The 14,939-nt window shown below is 35.1% G+C and overlaps 1 protein-coding gene across 2 annotated transcripts in view; it reads left to right on the top strand.

Annotated features, from left to right (window-relative positions):
- The window catches only part of RASA1 (RAS p21 protein activator 1), a 115,564-nt gene that overhangs the window by 82,110 nt on the left and 18,515 nt on the right, over window positions 1-14,939 (top strand). For both annotated transcript variants that reach the window (XM_006080228.4, XM_025292249.3), the window contains exons 10-16: window positions 927-1,047; window positions 1,644-1,800; window positions 6,294-6,381; window positions 10,668-10,745; window positions 12,521-12,678; window positions 13,188-13,264; window positions 14,604-14,776. In XM_006080228.4, coding sequence (XP_006080290.2) covers window positions 927-1,047; window positions 1,644-1,800; window positions 6,294-6,381; window positions 10,668-10,745; window positions 12,521-12,678; window positions 13,188-13,264; window positions 14,604-14,776 — 852 coding nt within the window. The remainder of the gene's footprint in view (window positions 1-926; window positions 1,048-1,643; window positions 1,801-6,293; window positions 6,382-10,667; window positions 10,746-12,520; window positions 12,679-13,187; window positions 13,265-14,603; window positions 14,777-14,939) is intronic.

Genomic DNA, 14,939 nt, shown 5'->3' with positions numbered 1-14,939 from the left:
TGAACCACCACTGCACTATATGTTCATGTTCCTGGGCCAAATGTGTTGTTTATGTTGCTAGTTATCTCCGCTGCTTTACAACACATTTGAACTTGAATAAAAAAAATCGCTTGAATTTGCTTTTTGTCTTAACATCATTTCCACAGTCTAAAAACTAAACAGCAAGTAATAAGTCATTAGCAAAAAAGCATAAAGCGAGAAATACGCATTAAAATGATGTATAACATAAACACATTTATTTAAGAATGTATTCCAAAATCAGATGGCAGAGTTCAACAATGCAAAAACAGCAGTTACTTTCACATCAAGTAGTTCAATAAATAAGGCACTTTACCTTGAAAAAGGCCTGAAGTTTTCTTGTGGAAGAGGCCATCAGAAGGGTTGTAAATAGTGGGAAGTGGTAAAAGGAGGACTGTCTGAAATCAGACACATTAGGATGCCAGATGTGGCTGGATGGATATGGCTTATAACACTCAGTGAATCTGGGCAGGCCGTTAGGCTTTTGGGATGTATTTTGCGTATTCCTAGGCATCGCATTTCAGCTGGGTGCAGCTTTCTGCACTGACTTAGAGTTTCTCGAGGATGTAATTGTGCATAAGCAAACATGAATTTGCTTTATGCTCAAATTGGTCCAAATCTATCAGTTATGCTGGGACAAATGCATGTTTTCAAAACAGTGTTGCTATAAAGCACACAAAAAACTGTATTTTAAAAAATAGTTCTTGAGAAATGGTAAGGGCACCTTTTTGAAAATTTCTTTGGAAAGCAGAATCTCTTAATATATATGTTACATTATTTTAGATTTTGGTATTATTTTTTTAATGTCTAGACAGGAACAATCTGGTTTTTAAGTTGGTAGTTTAGTAGATTTTACTTCATTTCCATAAAGAATTCATGAAATAATTTTAATATTTTTGAAAATTCAGGATCAAGAACAAGTACTGAATGATGCAGTGGATGGCAAGGAAATTTATAATACAATTCGTCGTAAAACAAAGGATGCCTTTTATAAAAATATTGTTAAAAAAGGTTATCTTCTAAAAAAAGGTAAGTGTAAACTTTTAAGACTAAAGATTCAGCTTCTTAATAGAAACATTGTGAGTACTGGGCATAAATCTTATTGAGATATGAATTTAACAAGTTGGCATCTGATTCTTGGTCCCCTGGTCACCTGTCCATAACTTTTTTTAAGTGAAAATTCTTATTGACATTTATCACATTCATGGTATTGAGGTTTCTAGTTTATATATTTGCCTGTTTGGCATTAAGAAATGTGGGGGATGAGGGGTGCATGACTAGCAGAAGAGATTTTTTTTCCCTTATGACCAGAAAAGAATTAATGCTAAGCGAGAATTTTAATGATTAATTGTAATGAAATCTCTAAATACACTGTTAAGGTACCCTTGTCACGTACCTTGTAATTCATTAAAACAAGGCATATAACAAAATATTTTTCTACAGATAGATTACAGACATTTTCTCATTTTATAAGGATTGGTATTATTGAAGTTTTGGGAATAAAAATTGAAATATGAAATATATTTGACTTTTTTTAAGCAATGATCATTTGTATGATTTTACTATCGGTGATTTTATAGTTCATTATTTGGCTAAGGGAAAACAATTTGTTTTTTTTTTAACAGGAAAGGGAAAAAGGTGGAAAAATTTATATTTTATCTTAGAGGGCAGTGATGCCCAACTTATTTATTTTGAAAGTGAAAAACGAGCTACAAAACCAAAAGGATTAATAGATCTCAGCGTGTGTTCTGTCTATGTTGTTCATGATAGTCTCTTTGGCAGGTAAGAAATTGGTTTCCTATATATTTTTGGAATTGTTTTAATAATAAAATAGTATGTTCAGATCATTTCAAAGCATAGCAAACCAATTTTGAGAGCCTGAAAATCATCTGAAAATGTCATGTTTACTTTCTAGAATAATTTTTGTTTTTCTCTTTTAGACTAACTTATGCATAAAATTCTACTTCCACTATATCACATAGAAATCTATGGATCTCTTGTATAAAGACTTACTCTGTATGCAGTGTGCTTCCCTGCACTTACTGCCAGTCTTTTGAATGACTTTGATTCTTGTCGCCTTTCTCCTATTTTATCATTCTTGGTTAACTCAATGCATCTGATAGTACTAGATCACTCAGTTGTACTATATTAACTTGATTCCTAAGAAAGCTGACGTTGAGAGACAACTGTAGTATAAAAACAATTATTTCAATAGAAAAGAGGAGAGAATATTTCAGGTTTGAAATTAAAACTTTTTTTCTTACATTAAAGTCACAGTTTTTAAGAAGATAAATATAAGTAAATCCTGAACATCACAAGGCAAATTCAGCACTTAATTCCATCTAGATTTTTGTAACAAGGGCCTTTCTTTACCTTTCACCATCAGTATTATTAATAAACCTATTTGACCACTTAAAAGATGGACTATCTGTTATGAATCCATTCTAGAGTGTTTTTGGGTATACTTAGCAAGCAATTTTATTACGTATTGCTATGGGGGCTTCCCAGATGGCACCAGTGGTAAAGAATCTGCCTCTCAATGCAGGAGACACAAGAGATGCTGGTTTGCTTCCTAGGTCAGGAAGATCCCCTGGAGAAGGAAATGGCAATCTACTCCAGTATTCTTGCCTGAAAATCCCATGGACAGGGGAGCCTGGTGGGCGAACAACCCATGGGGATGGCAAACAGTTGAACATGACTGGGCAACTGAGTAAGGCACACAGGCATGATGAAGGAACACAGATAATTACAACAAATTTTTAACAATCTATTTTCTGCTGCAGGATGGCATTTCTACTAGGCAACTTCAGTTTTTCCTATTTAAGTTGGGAAAGCTTCAAGAGAAATACCTGTAGAGTGTACAAGCTTGTCATTTTTTCCAAATTGTGTTTAGGAGATCACGTTAGTATTATCTGAAATTTAACAGTGCCTCTTTTAAGTGGTCGAACAGGTTTGGGAGATGCTGAATTGAACAAATAATTTTCCATACAGTGGGACATTCTGAAGTTGTAGCCCATGTTTGTATTGTGAATCATCAAGAGTGAGTCAACATGAAATACTATGAATCATCGTGAAATACTATGTGAATCATCATAAAATACTATGAAGTATTTCATGAATTCATTTAACCTTGATACTCTTGCTTGATACCCAGCCCCAAACACTTCTTAATATCTCTTGAAAACAGCTGTCCAAAAAAAAAAAAGACAAATCTGGGTAAGATAGGAGTTAAGATTTTTTCCCCTCACTTAACAATCTGGGAAACGTGGCCTTCAGATGTAGCAGGTCAGACCTCTGGCTTCCTTTCAGTCTTGCTGCTCTGCCTTGCTTTGTGTGTACTGGGTTTTTGTCACAGAGCCACTTCCTTCATGAGACCAAAGGTGGCAAACAGTGCCAGAGAAAGGAGCAGTGAACATTTCCTCCAGTAACTACTGAAAATACTGAGAATACACTATTTGTTGTGTTATCAAATAGATAAAGTCATTGTATATTTCTTGCTTTGTGTAAGCGTAGAGCCCAGTATACTGCCTTACCTTGAGCATCTGGGTGGAGTCTAATGTGAAAGTTCATGGCCCCCACAGCAGTGGAGATGACTGCAGTGCACACCCAGCCTGTGGTGTAGGAATGCTGGTCGGCCCTGCCGTTCAGCTGTTGTCTCCAGTGCTTTAGTTGTGTAGCTGTGCAATTTTTCCAGGTTTTTTCAGTATTATTGAGATGTCTCTAATATTCTGTTTCTTTATATTAAACTTCTGACTTTTAATACTGCTTTACTTTATTTTTTTTTCTGGTTTTATTGTTTTTATTGAGTTGTAAGAATTGTTTATATAGTCTGATTACAAGTATTTTATCAGATATATGTTATATTTTTTTTTCAGAAAGTGGCTTATTTTAAATATTAACTGTTTCAGAAGCACAAGTTGAAAGACATTTCAGTCATACAGAGTTATTGCTGTACTGAATATTTACATGGGAGATTTGCACCTTTACCTTTTCTTAGGCTGAATCTTCTACTGTGGCAGTATTTATTGTTTTATCTTTTTAAGAAGGATGTTTTTGATGGATATTACATTTTAGGTTTGGTGATTATTTTCTTTCTTGTAAAGCCTTGTAAAGAGTCTCCAACATTTTGTCATTCTGATTGTTTCTCTTTTGGAGACTATGGATATTTTTTTTTTTCCTTCAAGGTGTATACTTATGTCATCTTTCTCTGGAAGCTTTGAGATCTTTCCTTATTCTTAGATTTTCAAAGGTTAAATCAATATGTGCCTACTTTAAAAAAATATTTTAAAAAATTTATCGTGTTTTCAAAGCTTCTTTATTCTTAAGACCTGATGTCTCCTGTCGGTTTTGAACAATTCTCTGTTAGTGTCTGTTTAAACAGCCCAGCTGCCACACTCACTTGAATCTTCTGGAATTCACATTGCAGGTTATAGACCTTCCACTACATCCCATGTGTCTGTTAAACAGTTTCCTCTATGTTTTTCATAATGTTTTTTTTCCTTTCTGTGCCTCAGGTTAGATATTTTCTTCTGATTTGTCTTTCAGTTTACTATTCTTCTGTAGTTAAATGCATTTGTTGAGGTCTTAATTTTATTCATTACATTTGCCACTTTATAATTTCCACTTGAGTCGTCCTTTCTAGTTATCTAACAAAATTCTTTTTTATTATCTTTTTCAAAGAATTTTAATTACTATTAAAAATATTTGAAAGTTGTATCTGTCCTCAACATCTGTATTATATGTAGATCTTTCTCATTTGTTTTTCTTTCAGCTTTTCAGTCATTTGATCCTGTAATGTCAACTTATGTTTGACTAAATAGTGGACATAGTATGTGAGAAACTGTAGAAGCTATACATAGTGTTATTGCCTCCAGAGAGGACTGTTCTTCTGCCAGATAGTTAGAGTAGGGGTAGTTCATATTGATCTGCCTAGGAAGCAACTGCAAGTATTGGTGAAGGCTGTTTTATCTCTGATTTGCTCTTAATTCTGAAGGCATAGCCCTTCAGGTGTCTCAACAGAAAGCCTGCTCATCTAAAGGCCCTGAACTCATTTGTCTCTCCCAACACTGTGAAACTCTGAATGTGCTTGGTTAGCTTTTTAGCCTCTTAGATGCTTTCTGCTTATTGCCTCAGCTTCCTGCCCTAAACAGTTAGGATTTGGCAAACACCTTGAAAAGAACAGTTGTGGAGAATGTCAGTCTCACCTCGTTATATCTTGGTCCCTCAAGTCTTAGCCACCTCATTGTTCTCCAGTGACTTCATACAGTTGTGTTTTGTTTGGTTTATATTTTATCCATCCAGGAGGGTTAGTGTGGTACAAATCACTTTCAGAGTCAGAAGTTTTCAATTGACATATTCCACTGTTCTATGGTATTCTTAAAGCATTGAAGACATGGTTTTTTATCTTTAATCCATATGTTAAGCTTGTACTCTGGGTATTTTGCTATGACCTTCTAACACCAAGATCTAAGATATTTCTTTAGTTAAAGCAAGAAATACAAATAACACTTATTAAATTACAAAAGTTTGAAGGCCCTTTTAAACTTTCAAATCTAATTGGAAAAACAACACATCTTCAAAAAATGTAAACTACTAATATTGTATTTACTTGTCAAGTAAATCATATGTAGTACAGTACATACTTATAGGAAGAACAGAACTAATATTTAGTGTACACTACTATTAGGTCATCTGATCCTCAAAATATGCTTGTTGACATTTCCATTTTAAAAGATGAAAAATGGCCAGTTGTTAAAAAAATTTTTAAGTTATAAAGAAGAAAATTAAAATCACCCATAATCTACTGAGAGATAGCCATTAAGAACATTTTGGGTCTAAAGAACCCAAAATGTCTAGTCTTTCCTCAGTACATAGAAATGTGTATTATATATCATCCTTAAGCTGCAAGTTTAGTAACATATTTTATTTGTTTTAAAGTCTTTAGATTAGCTATATTCAATTCTAGCACTTCTGCTTCAATTTTAACTTTTCAATTTTCTTGTAACTTTTCTATTTTAAAATAATTTACATAGTACTTTTGAAATGTTTTTAAACTTTGATAGATTTCAGTACTACAGACAGAAAGCTTTCTAAAGTATATGCAGCTGACATATTCTTTTTAGTAATCTAGTACAGTGGATTTTGTCTCTAAATGAATTGTTAATTTTGTATAAATTATATAATTATATTGATTTTTTTTCCCTAAAGTTGGTATAAGTGCTGTAATCAGTACATTTTGTTGAACTTCCTAATAACTTTTTGTTTGTATTTTAAAGGCCAAACTGTTTCCAGATAGTGGTTCAGCACTTTAGTGAAGAACATTACATCTTTTACTTTGCAGGAGAAACTCCAGAACAGGCAGAGGTAAGTTAAATGTTTTTTCAACCACTATAAACCTTTAGTCAGTCCATATTTTCTTAACTAGAATAGAAAACTATTGTACTTACGGTGATAAAAAAAGATGTCTGAAATCTAATCATCTTTTAATTTAAGCAATAAGAACTTTCATGTGTAAAAAAATTTTTGAAAGAAATGCAAAAAAACAAAAAAAACAAACCACAGTGAAGGGTTATTGGGAAAATTTCATTCTAAATTGACCTTAAAATACTCTTATGATGTTCGGCTCAACTGAGAATGCTCATTTAAAATCTTCTCTGAAGAAAGGTTGTAAATCAGATCAGATCACTTGCTCAGTCGTGTCTCAACTCTTTGCGACCCCATGAATCGCAGCATGCCAGGCCTCCCTGTCCATCACCAACTCCCGGAGTTCACTTAGACTCATGTCCATCGAGTCGTGATGCCATCCAGCCATCTCCTCCTCTGTCATCCCCTTCTCCTCTTGCCCCCAATCCCTCCCAGCATCAGTGTCTTTTCCAATGAGTCAACTCTTCACACGAGGTGGCCAAAGTACTGGAGTTTCAGCTTTAGCATCATTCCTTCCAAAGAAATCCCAGGGCTGATCTCCTTCAGAATGGACTGGTTGGATCCAAGGGACTCTCAGGAGTCTTCTGCAACACCACAGTTCAAAAGCATCAATTCTTCGGCACTCAGCCTTCTTCACAGTCCAACTCTCACATCCATACATGACCACAGGAAAAACCATAGCCTTGACTAGACGGACCTTTGTTGGCAAAGTAATGTCTCTGCTTTTGAATATGTTATCTAGGTTGGTCATAACTTTCCTTCCAAGGAGTAAGCGTCTTTTAAAAATTTCATGGCTGCAGTCACCATCTGCAGTGATTTTGGAGCCCAGAAAAATAAAGTCTGACACTGTTTCCACTGTTTCCCCATCTATTTCCCATGAAGTGATGGGACCGGATGCCATGATCTTCGTTTTCTGAATGTTGAGCTTTAAGCCAACTTTTTCACTCTGCTCTTTCACCTTCATCAAGAGGCTTTTGAGTTCCTCTTCACTTTCTGCCATAAGGGTGGTGTCATCTGCATATCTGAGGTTATTGATATTTCTCCTGGCAATCTTGATTCCAGCTTGTGTTTCTTCCAGTCCAGCGTTTCTCATGATGTTCTCAGAATATAAGTTAAATAAGCAGGGTGACAATATACAGCCTTGATGGACTCCTTTTCCTATTTGGAACCAGTGTCTTGTTCCATGTCCAGTTCTAACTGTTGCTTCCTTACCTGCATACAAATTTCTCAAGAGGCAGATCAGGTGGTCTGGTATTCCCATCTCTTTCAGAATTTTCCACAGTTTATTGTGATCCACACAGTCAAAGGCTTTGGCATAGTCAATAAAGCAGAAATAGATGTTTTTCTGGAACTCTCTTGCTTTTTCCATAATCCAGCGGATGTTGGAAATTTGATCTCTGGTTCCTCTGCCTTTTCTAAAACCAGCTTGAACATCAGGAAGTTCACAGTTCACATATTGCCGAAGCCTGGCTTGGAGAATTTAAAGCGTTACTTTACTAGCGTGTGAGATGAGTGCAATTATGCGGTAGTTTGAGCATTCTTTGGCATTGCCTTTCTTTGGGGTTGGAATGAAAACCGACCTTTTCCAGTCCTGTGGCCACTGTTGAGTTTTCCAAATTTGCTGGCATATTGAGTGCAGCACTTTCACAGCATCATCTTTCAGGATTTGGAATAGCTCAACTGGAATTCTATCACCTCCACTAGCTTTGTTTGTAGTGATGCTTTCTAAGGCCCACTTGACTTCACATTCCAGGATGTCTGGCTCTAGGTCAGTGATCACACCATTGTTGATTATCTTGGTCATGAAGATCTTTTTTGTACAGTTCTTCTGTGTATTCTTGCCACCTCTTCTTAAATATCTTCTGCTTCTGTTAGGTCCCTACCATTTCTGTCCTTTATCGAGCCCGTCTTTGCATGAAATGTTCCTTTGGTATCTCTGATTTTCTTGAAGAGATCTCTAGTCTTTCCCATTCTGTAGTTTTCCTCTATTTCTTTGCACCGATTGCTGAAGAAGGCTTTCTTATCTCTTCTTGCTATTCTTTGGAACTCTGCATTCAGATGTTTATATCTTTCCTTTTCTCCTTTGCTTTTCGCTTCTCTTCCTTTCACAGCTATTTGTAAGGCCTCCATAGACAGCCATTTTGCTTTTTCGCATTTCTTTTCCATGGGGATGGTCTTGATCCCTGTCTTCTGTACAATGTCACAAACCTCATTCCATAGCTCATCAGGCACTCTATCTATCAGATCTAGGCCCTTAAATCTATTTCTCACTTCTGTATAATCATAAGGGATTTGTAGATATTCTCAGTATACTCAAAAAGGTAAGTCAGTTAGTTTTGCTAATAAGCGTTGGCTATTCACTGGTTGAACTCTGCATCTAAAAATAGAAATTCAGTTATCACAAGGAAAAATTTGAGGAATTTTTCTATTTTTCTTCTAAGTCTAGATATGTTTTCTTTCAGTATTAGCCATTGATCCAGGTGCAGTGCCTTTATTAAAACTTTTATTAAATTTTAAGTAATGTGAAGAAATGTTTTTAAAGATGTCCTTTTAAAAATACATTGATTTCTCTGAACCACAATATTTCTGGGGTGTTCAGTGGTATTTTGTAGATATACGGCTGTATCTTCTTCTGCTGATACTCTGTGGAAGGAACCTGAAAGTAGTTTAGAGGTGAAAGAACGTGACTTTATTGAAAAAAGATGATAATTTGCCAATTCTGGATATGAGACAGATGCTCTTAAAACTCTGGATCCTGGCTTGGGCTCCTGATTCATAAATTATGAAGATGTGTTTGGCTGTAGAATAAACTTGATGAACGAGCCATTGTGTTTTATGGCTCATAATTGCATATCATTTTTCATGTCACGGAAAAAATATCACAATTGTATACTCATTGTTAGCTTGTAATACACATAAAAACGTGTTTCATGGGTGAAAAAAGTGAAAGTATTAGTCTGACTCTTTGTGACTCCATGGACTGTAGCCCACCAGGCCCCTCTGTCCATGGGATTCTCCAGGAACAATACTGGGGTGAGTATTCATTACCTTCTCCAGGGGATCTTCCAAATCCAGGGATCAAACCCGGGTCTCCTGCATTGCAGGCAGATTCTTTACCGTTTGAGGATGGGTATTTATCCCTAATTTGCAAAAATAGGGCTCATAATATTTCGGTAACTTTGGCATTTTTTTTAATCATTAGCAATTGAGTTAGGAAAGAAACTTAAACTTGAGTATCCTGTCTTTCAATTATTTTATCATATTCTCTCTTTCTAAAGATGTGTTACACAGCTTGATGACATTTCAGTATGTTTTGGGTGTCTCACATAATGTATAAATACAACATTTTCTTATTTATCTATACTCTTTACATATTTCGTGTTTTCATATACCTCTTAAAGTCCAAATATGCCACTGGTATTCCAAATTTTTGTTACTTTGGTGACCTGTAGGATCTCTGGTTATTGTCTTCTCTTTATAAAAGCTATGATAATTGATTTAGTCTTAAATTTGCCCATTAAAAGACGTACTCTAAACATTGACAGACTTCAGATTCATTGAAGTAGCCAACACACTGAAGACATAATTGAGTGAAGCAATAGTACAGAGCTTACTAGAAACATGTATGCCAAACATGGTTATAATTTATAAACCTAAAATTATTCTCTCCTTTCTCCAGTGTAGTAGGGTATTAAACATTTGAGAATATATCTGCAACTTAGTTTTAATATTAGGCTGCAATATTTTATATCTAACATTAATATTTGAAAGGCTTATAAATCACCCAGATCCCCTTATATGTTTCATGGTCTAAGGTAATTAGAAAACTAGTCATCAAATCAGTCATCACATTATCAGTTGGTTTTGCAGTCAGCGTTCCTTTCACAAAGTGTATCAAGTTAAATTCTGCCTTAGGGTGCCTCAAGTTTAACTGCTTAACTACATGTATATTTATTTTTTGGCTAATAAACAATCACTCATTGACACTTAGGATTAGTTGAGAGATTCTGCAATAATACAATCAATATTTTGCAGAAATTATTATAACTGTTTTGGTCACTGTTTTACTTTGTTGGAGCACAGATATATTTAAAGTGCAGGATACTCCTGAGTGTAGAGAAGAAAAGAACTATTGAATTTTGAGGAAGAACCCAAATTGATGACTGGAAACTGCATAAACTGTTATATAGAATATTTCTTTGAAATGCTGTTACTCTTTTTCGTAGGATTGGATGAAAGGTCTGCAGGCATTTTGCAACTTAAGGAAAAGTAGTCCAGGGACATCTAATAAACGCCTGCGTCAGGTGAAATTTTATTTTCTTTGATTTGTGATTGTTACAGATTTGTGATTGTGTTCTGCTTTATCACTTTGCTCTTTATTTCTTTGAACTATTTTGGGCAACATTTCAAATACTTTAGATTTCTTAAGAGAGGTTAATCTTTTTCAGGCATTTTAAAGCCATGCTCCCACTTGACTTCAGCAGCAGGAGAAATAGTTATTTCTTTATGAAGAAGAATATTCTTATATCCTTGCTGGGTTGTTGTTTAGTTGCTAAGTTGTGTCTGACTCTTATGACTCCATGGACTGTAGCCCACTGGGCTTCTCTGTCCAAGAGATTTCCCAGGCAGGAATATTGGAGTGGTTGCCATTTTCTTCTCCAGGAGATCTTTCTGACCCAGGGATTGAACCCGCATCTCCTTCTTTGCAGGCAGACTTGACTGCCTTGTATAGGGTACTTAGTCCCTAATGCCTAGGGTACTTAGTCCCTAATGCCATCTGTTGACTACATACCAGGGACTTTTTTCTTCTACCTAAAGTTCCAATACCAAGTCAGCGACAACAGAAACTATTCTGTTTGGCACTATTATTCTTTTCTTCAAAAAATTACTTTGGCCTGTGTCAAAAAAGAACTCAAAGTGCTCATTGAAAAAACCATCTGACTGACAGTACGAATCCTGGTAACCTGAGTGTTTTAATTGCTTTGAAACCTATTATGTAACTTACAGGTAGTATCCTATCTTTTTTGAAACCTTAACATGTCTGTCCTGCATGTTCATTTATGGAGAGTAAAGCTAGGCTTTCTCTTTTTTTTCTAGGTATGTAAAGTCAACTGTATACCCTCCATTTCTTTGCTTTTTTCTTCTAGTTATCCCCAGATAATTGAAAAAAAGTTAAGTAAATTTTAGCATTCTTGGAATTTTGAGGAAAGCATAGTACCGTATTTATTGACTAAAGTAACTCTTGTTTTATTAATACTTATGAGAATTTCCAGTAAGCTAGGTGAATTTAACCAAGAAGTGGATGAATGGTTATTTTTAGATGACTCTAAATTTAACGTTCCCTGTAGCCAGAAGTCTGATAATCTCCCCAGGGATATACATGTGCCAGCTTTTCCACTTGTGCTTTTATACATATCATTTCTAATCTTTACAACAATTTGCAGTGTAGACTTTATCCTAAGTTTACATCTGAGGAAGCAGAGGCACATAGAAATTGACTTGTGCAAGGCCATACAAATAGCAGGTGGCAAGAGGGAAAGAGAACCCGATACTAGAATTTTGGAATCAGAATCTAAATTTTGGCATCAAAACTGAAAAATGGCTTCTTTGGATCTGTATCCTTTTCTGTAAAATGAGAAGGTAGAATCAGTATTTTTAAAATATTTTCTAGCTGTGGAACTCTATATAGAAATAAAATCTTCCAGAGGAGCATTATATAGTATGTTAGATTTTGCTTTGGGTGGTGACAGTTATTTACTTAAATTAATAGAGAATCCTCTTCTCAACTTTATTTCCTGTGAATCATGGTTTTATAGTAAAGAAGGTATATTTCATTATTTTTGTCGGACTGTAATTGGGATAATAACTTGTAAAATACAATTATATTTATTTTTTAAGTGAGAATTTGCTGAATGCTTGAATGTCATATTCTATGTCACTTAAAAAGGAAAACATAACTGAAAGTTATGTTTCCTGAAAAAGAGGGGGATAAGTCACTACTTTGGGTTTTTATAATTGCCTTTGAAACATAATGTGTAATTCTTGAAATCTAGGGTAATACTTTTTGTGTTTTCTTTAGGTCAGCAGTCTTATTTTACATATTGAAGAAGCCCATAAACTCCCAGTAAAACATTTTACTAATCCATATTGTAACATCTACCTGAATAGCGTCCAGGTAGCAAAAACTCATGCAAGGGAGGGGCAAAACCCTGTATGGTCAGAAGAGTTTGTCTTTGAGTAAGTCTTATTTTCTTGTTACATTAGATGATTTTCTTATCCCATAATGCATTTTCTTTCTTTCTTTTTTTTTTTTTTTTTTTTTCATTTTAACTCTATATCTAAACCAGTCAGAACAAGGTGCCAGGCTCAGGCATTTTAATAGTACCTGTATTTGTTTTCTATCTTATCTGTTTACTTTTGTTAGTAAAGTGCTATGTCCATGGTTTTTCACCTAGTTACTCAGTGACAAATCCAAAAGCATCTACTAACATACGCATACAAAATATTTACGAGGGTTTCCACAGTGTACTTGGGGAAGTTAAAGATGGTAGGCAAACTGTAATTTATCTGGATTGTTGTATACCAAATGATAAACCTGTTTTGAATCTAGTTTTAAATCTACCACTTTGAACTGGGTTAGTAGCAGAAATAAATAGGGAGCTTATTCGATACTAGAGACAAAGGAATTAGATAGTTTGATGCCAGGACATTTTCTTAATTCTTTTTCTCCCCACATGCTTCTTTAGTGATCTTCCTCCTGACATCAACAGATTTGAAATAACTCTTAGTAATAAAACGAAGAAAAGCAAAGATCCTGATATCTGTAAGTTAATACAGAAATTTATTTCTAAAGTAAAAAAGTGTGTTTTATATACTTTGGAAATTCATAATGAAGTAGAGTCTAAAATGGAAATTATAACGGTATGTAAGTAGTGTAACTTGAGATTGCTTTTTGTACATATGAAAATATTAGTTGTTGAGAAAGAATGTGTCCAAAAAAGAAAAAATAAAGACCAAAATGGCTAAATTGTATACACTCTCATCTTAAAGCCTTAGATTAAAGTGGTGTCTGTTCACCCTCCTCACTCAGTGAATAACAAGAAAAAGAAAATAGTGACAGCGGCCATCTTTCTGCGATGCTTCCTTACCCCTTCTTCCTACTTTTTAGGTTTCTCCTACTCTCCTATCCTTTGCATGGACATGAAAAAAAGCACTCTATTTTTCCTTTAAAACACTGTTCACTTCTAGTGCCAGTCCTTGTTCTCAGCAGCATGCTTTTCCCAGCCCGTTTCGGAAACAGGTGACAGTGGGATTTAGCCATTCACACAAGAGTGAATTAGATTAATCCTGTAATATCTTCTTAAAAATCAGGCTTAGGAAGAAAAAAGTGACACGTGTTAACAGAATCAAAGCCTGGATTTTTTTGCTATATTCTATAACTTCTGTACTGTTTTAAGTGGTTAACATTTTTTAGTGGTTCCCATTATTTTTAAGATAAAATCTAACCCCCTAGTAATGATACAGAACCTTTCCTGACGTACTCCAATCTTCTGTATATTGTATCCTTGTATATTGTATCTATCTTGTATATTGTATATTGAATCTATCCTTCTCTCCAGCTGCACCAGCCTTCTTATTGCTCTTAAATTATCCATGAATTTTAAAACCATCTGCCATACCTTGTGTTCAGACTGTGTGCACACTGCCTTTTCCCCTCTACCTTTCTACTTAGTTACACCTCCAGATCGTGTTACAGTCAGCTTAACGGGTATCTGTTTGGAATGGATGTTTAGAACTTCACGGGCTGAATTACAAATTGTTTCTCTGTACTTCATCAGCATTAACAACTTTATAGCACTTACCGCAGGGTACCATAATTGATTTCTTGCCTCCTTGGCTACACGGTGATCTCCATGCATGTCAGAGACCATGTATTAATCATGTCTGTATTCCACATCCTTGCCTATCAGAGAGTCTGGCACATAGTAGGCATTCAGTAAATGAATGAAGTAAGCATTAAGTGTTAAAATTTGTGGTATTACTTAAAAGTCCTTTAATGAAAAGCGTTTAACACTATAGAGAAGATATAACATTAGGAAAATTTGTGGGACTAATTACAGTGTCATCTTTTGAGACAGTAATCATTTGATATTTTTCCAAAGTATTTATGCGCTGCCAGTTGAGCCGGTTACAGAAGGGGCATGCCACAGACGAATGGTTTTTGCTCAGCTCCCATATACCATTGAAAGGTATTGAACCAGGATCCCTGCGTGTCCGAGCACGATATTCTATGGAAAAGATCATGCCAGAAGAAGAGTACAGCGAATTTAAGGAGGTATTTAAGTTATTTACCAGACTATTTATTTTTAACAGCATTAAGAGAAATAGTTAACTTTTAATGAAAGGTCCGTTGAGTTAAATATAATAATTTCATAGTTTAGTGGCACAGTGACAGAGAAGGTTGAAAAGCTGTGCAGCAGTATGACATTGGTATTAAG

Source organism: Bubalus bubalis, chromosome 9 (genome assembly GCF_019923935.1).
Source record: "Bubalus bubalis isolate 160015118507 breed Murrah chromosome 9, NDDB_SH_1, whole genome shotgun sequence".
Classification (NCBI taxonomy): Eukaryota; Metazoa; Chordata; class Mammalia; order Artiodactyla; family Bovidae; genus Bubalus; species Bubalus bubalis.
Note: the sequence above shows the minus strand (reverse complement) of the source record. Positions and strands in the feature narration are given on the sequence as shown.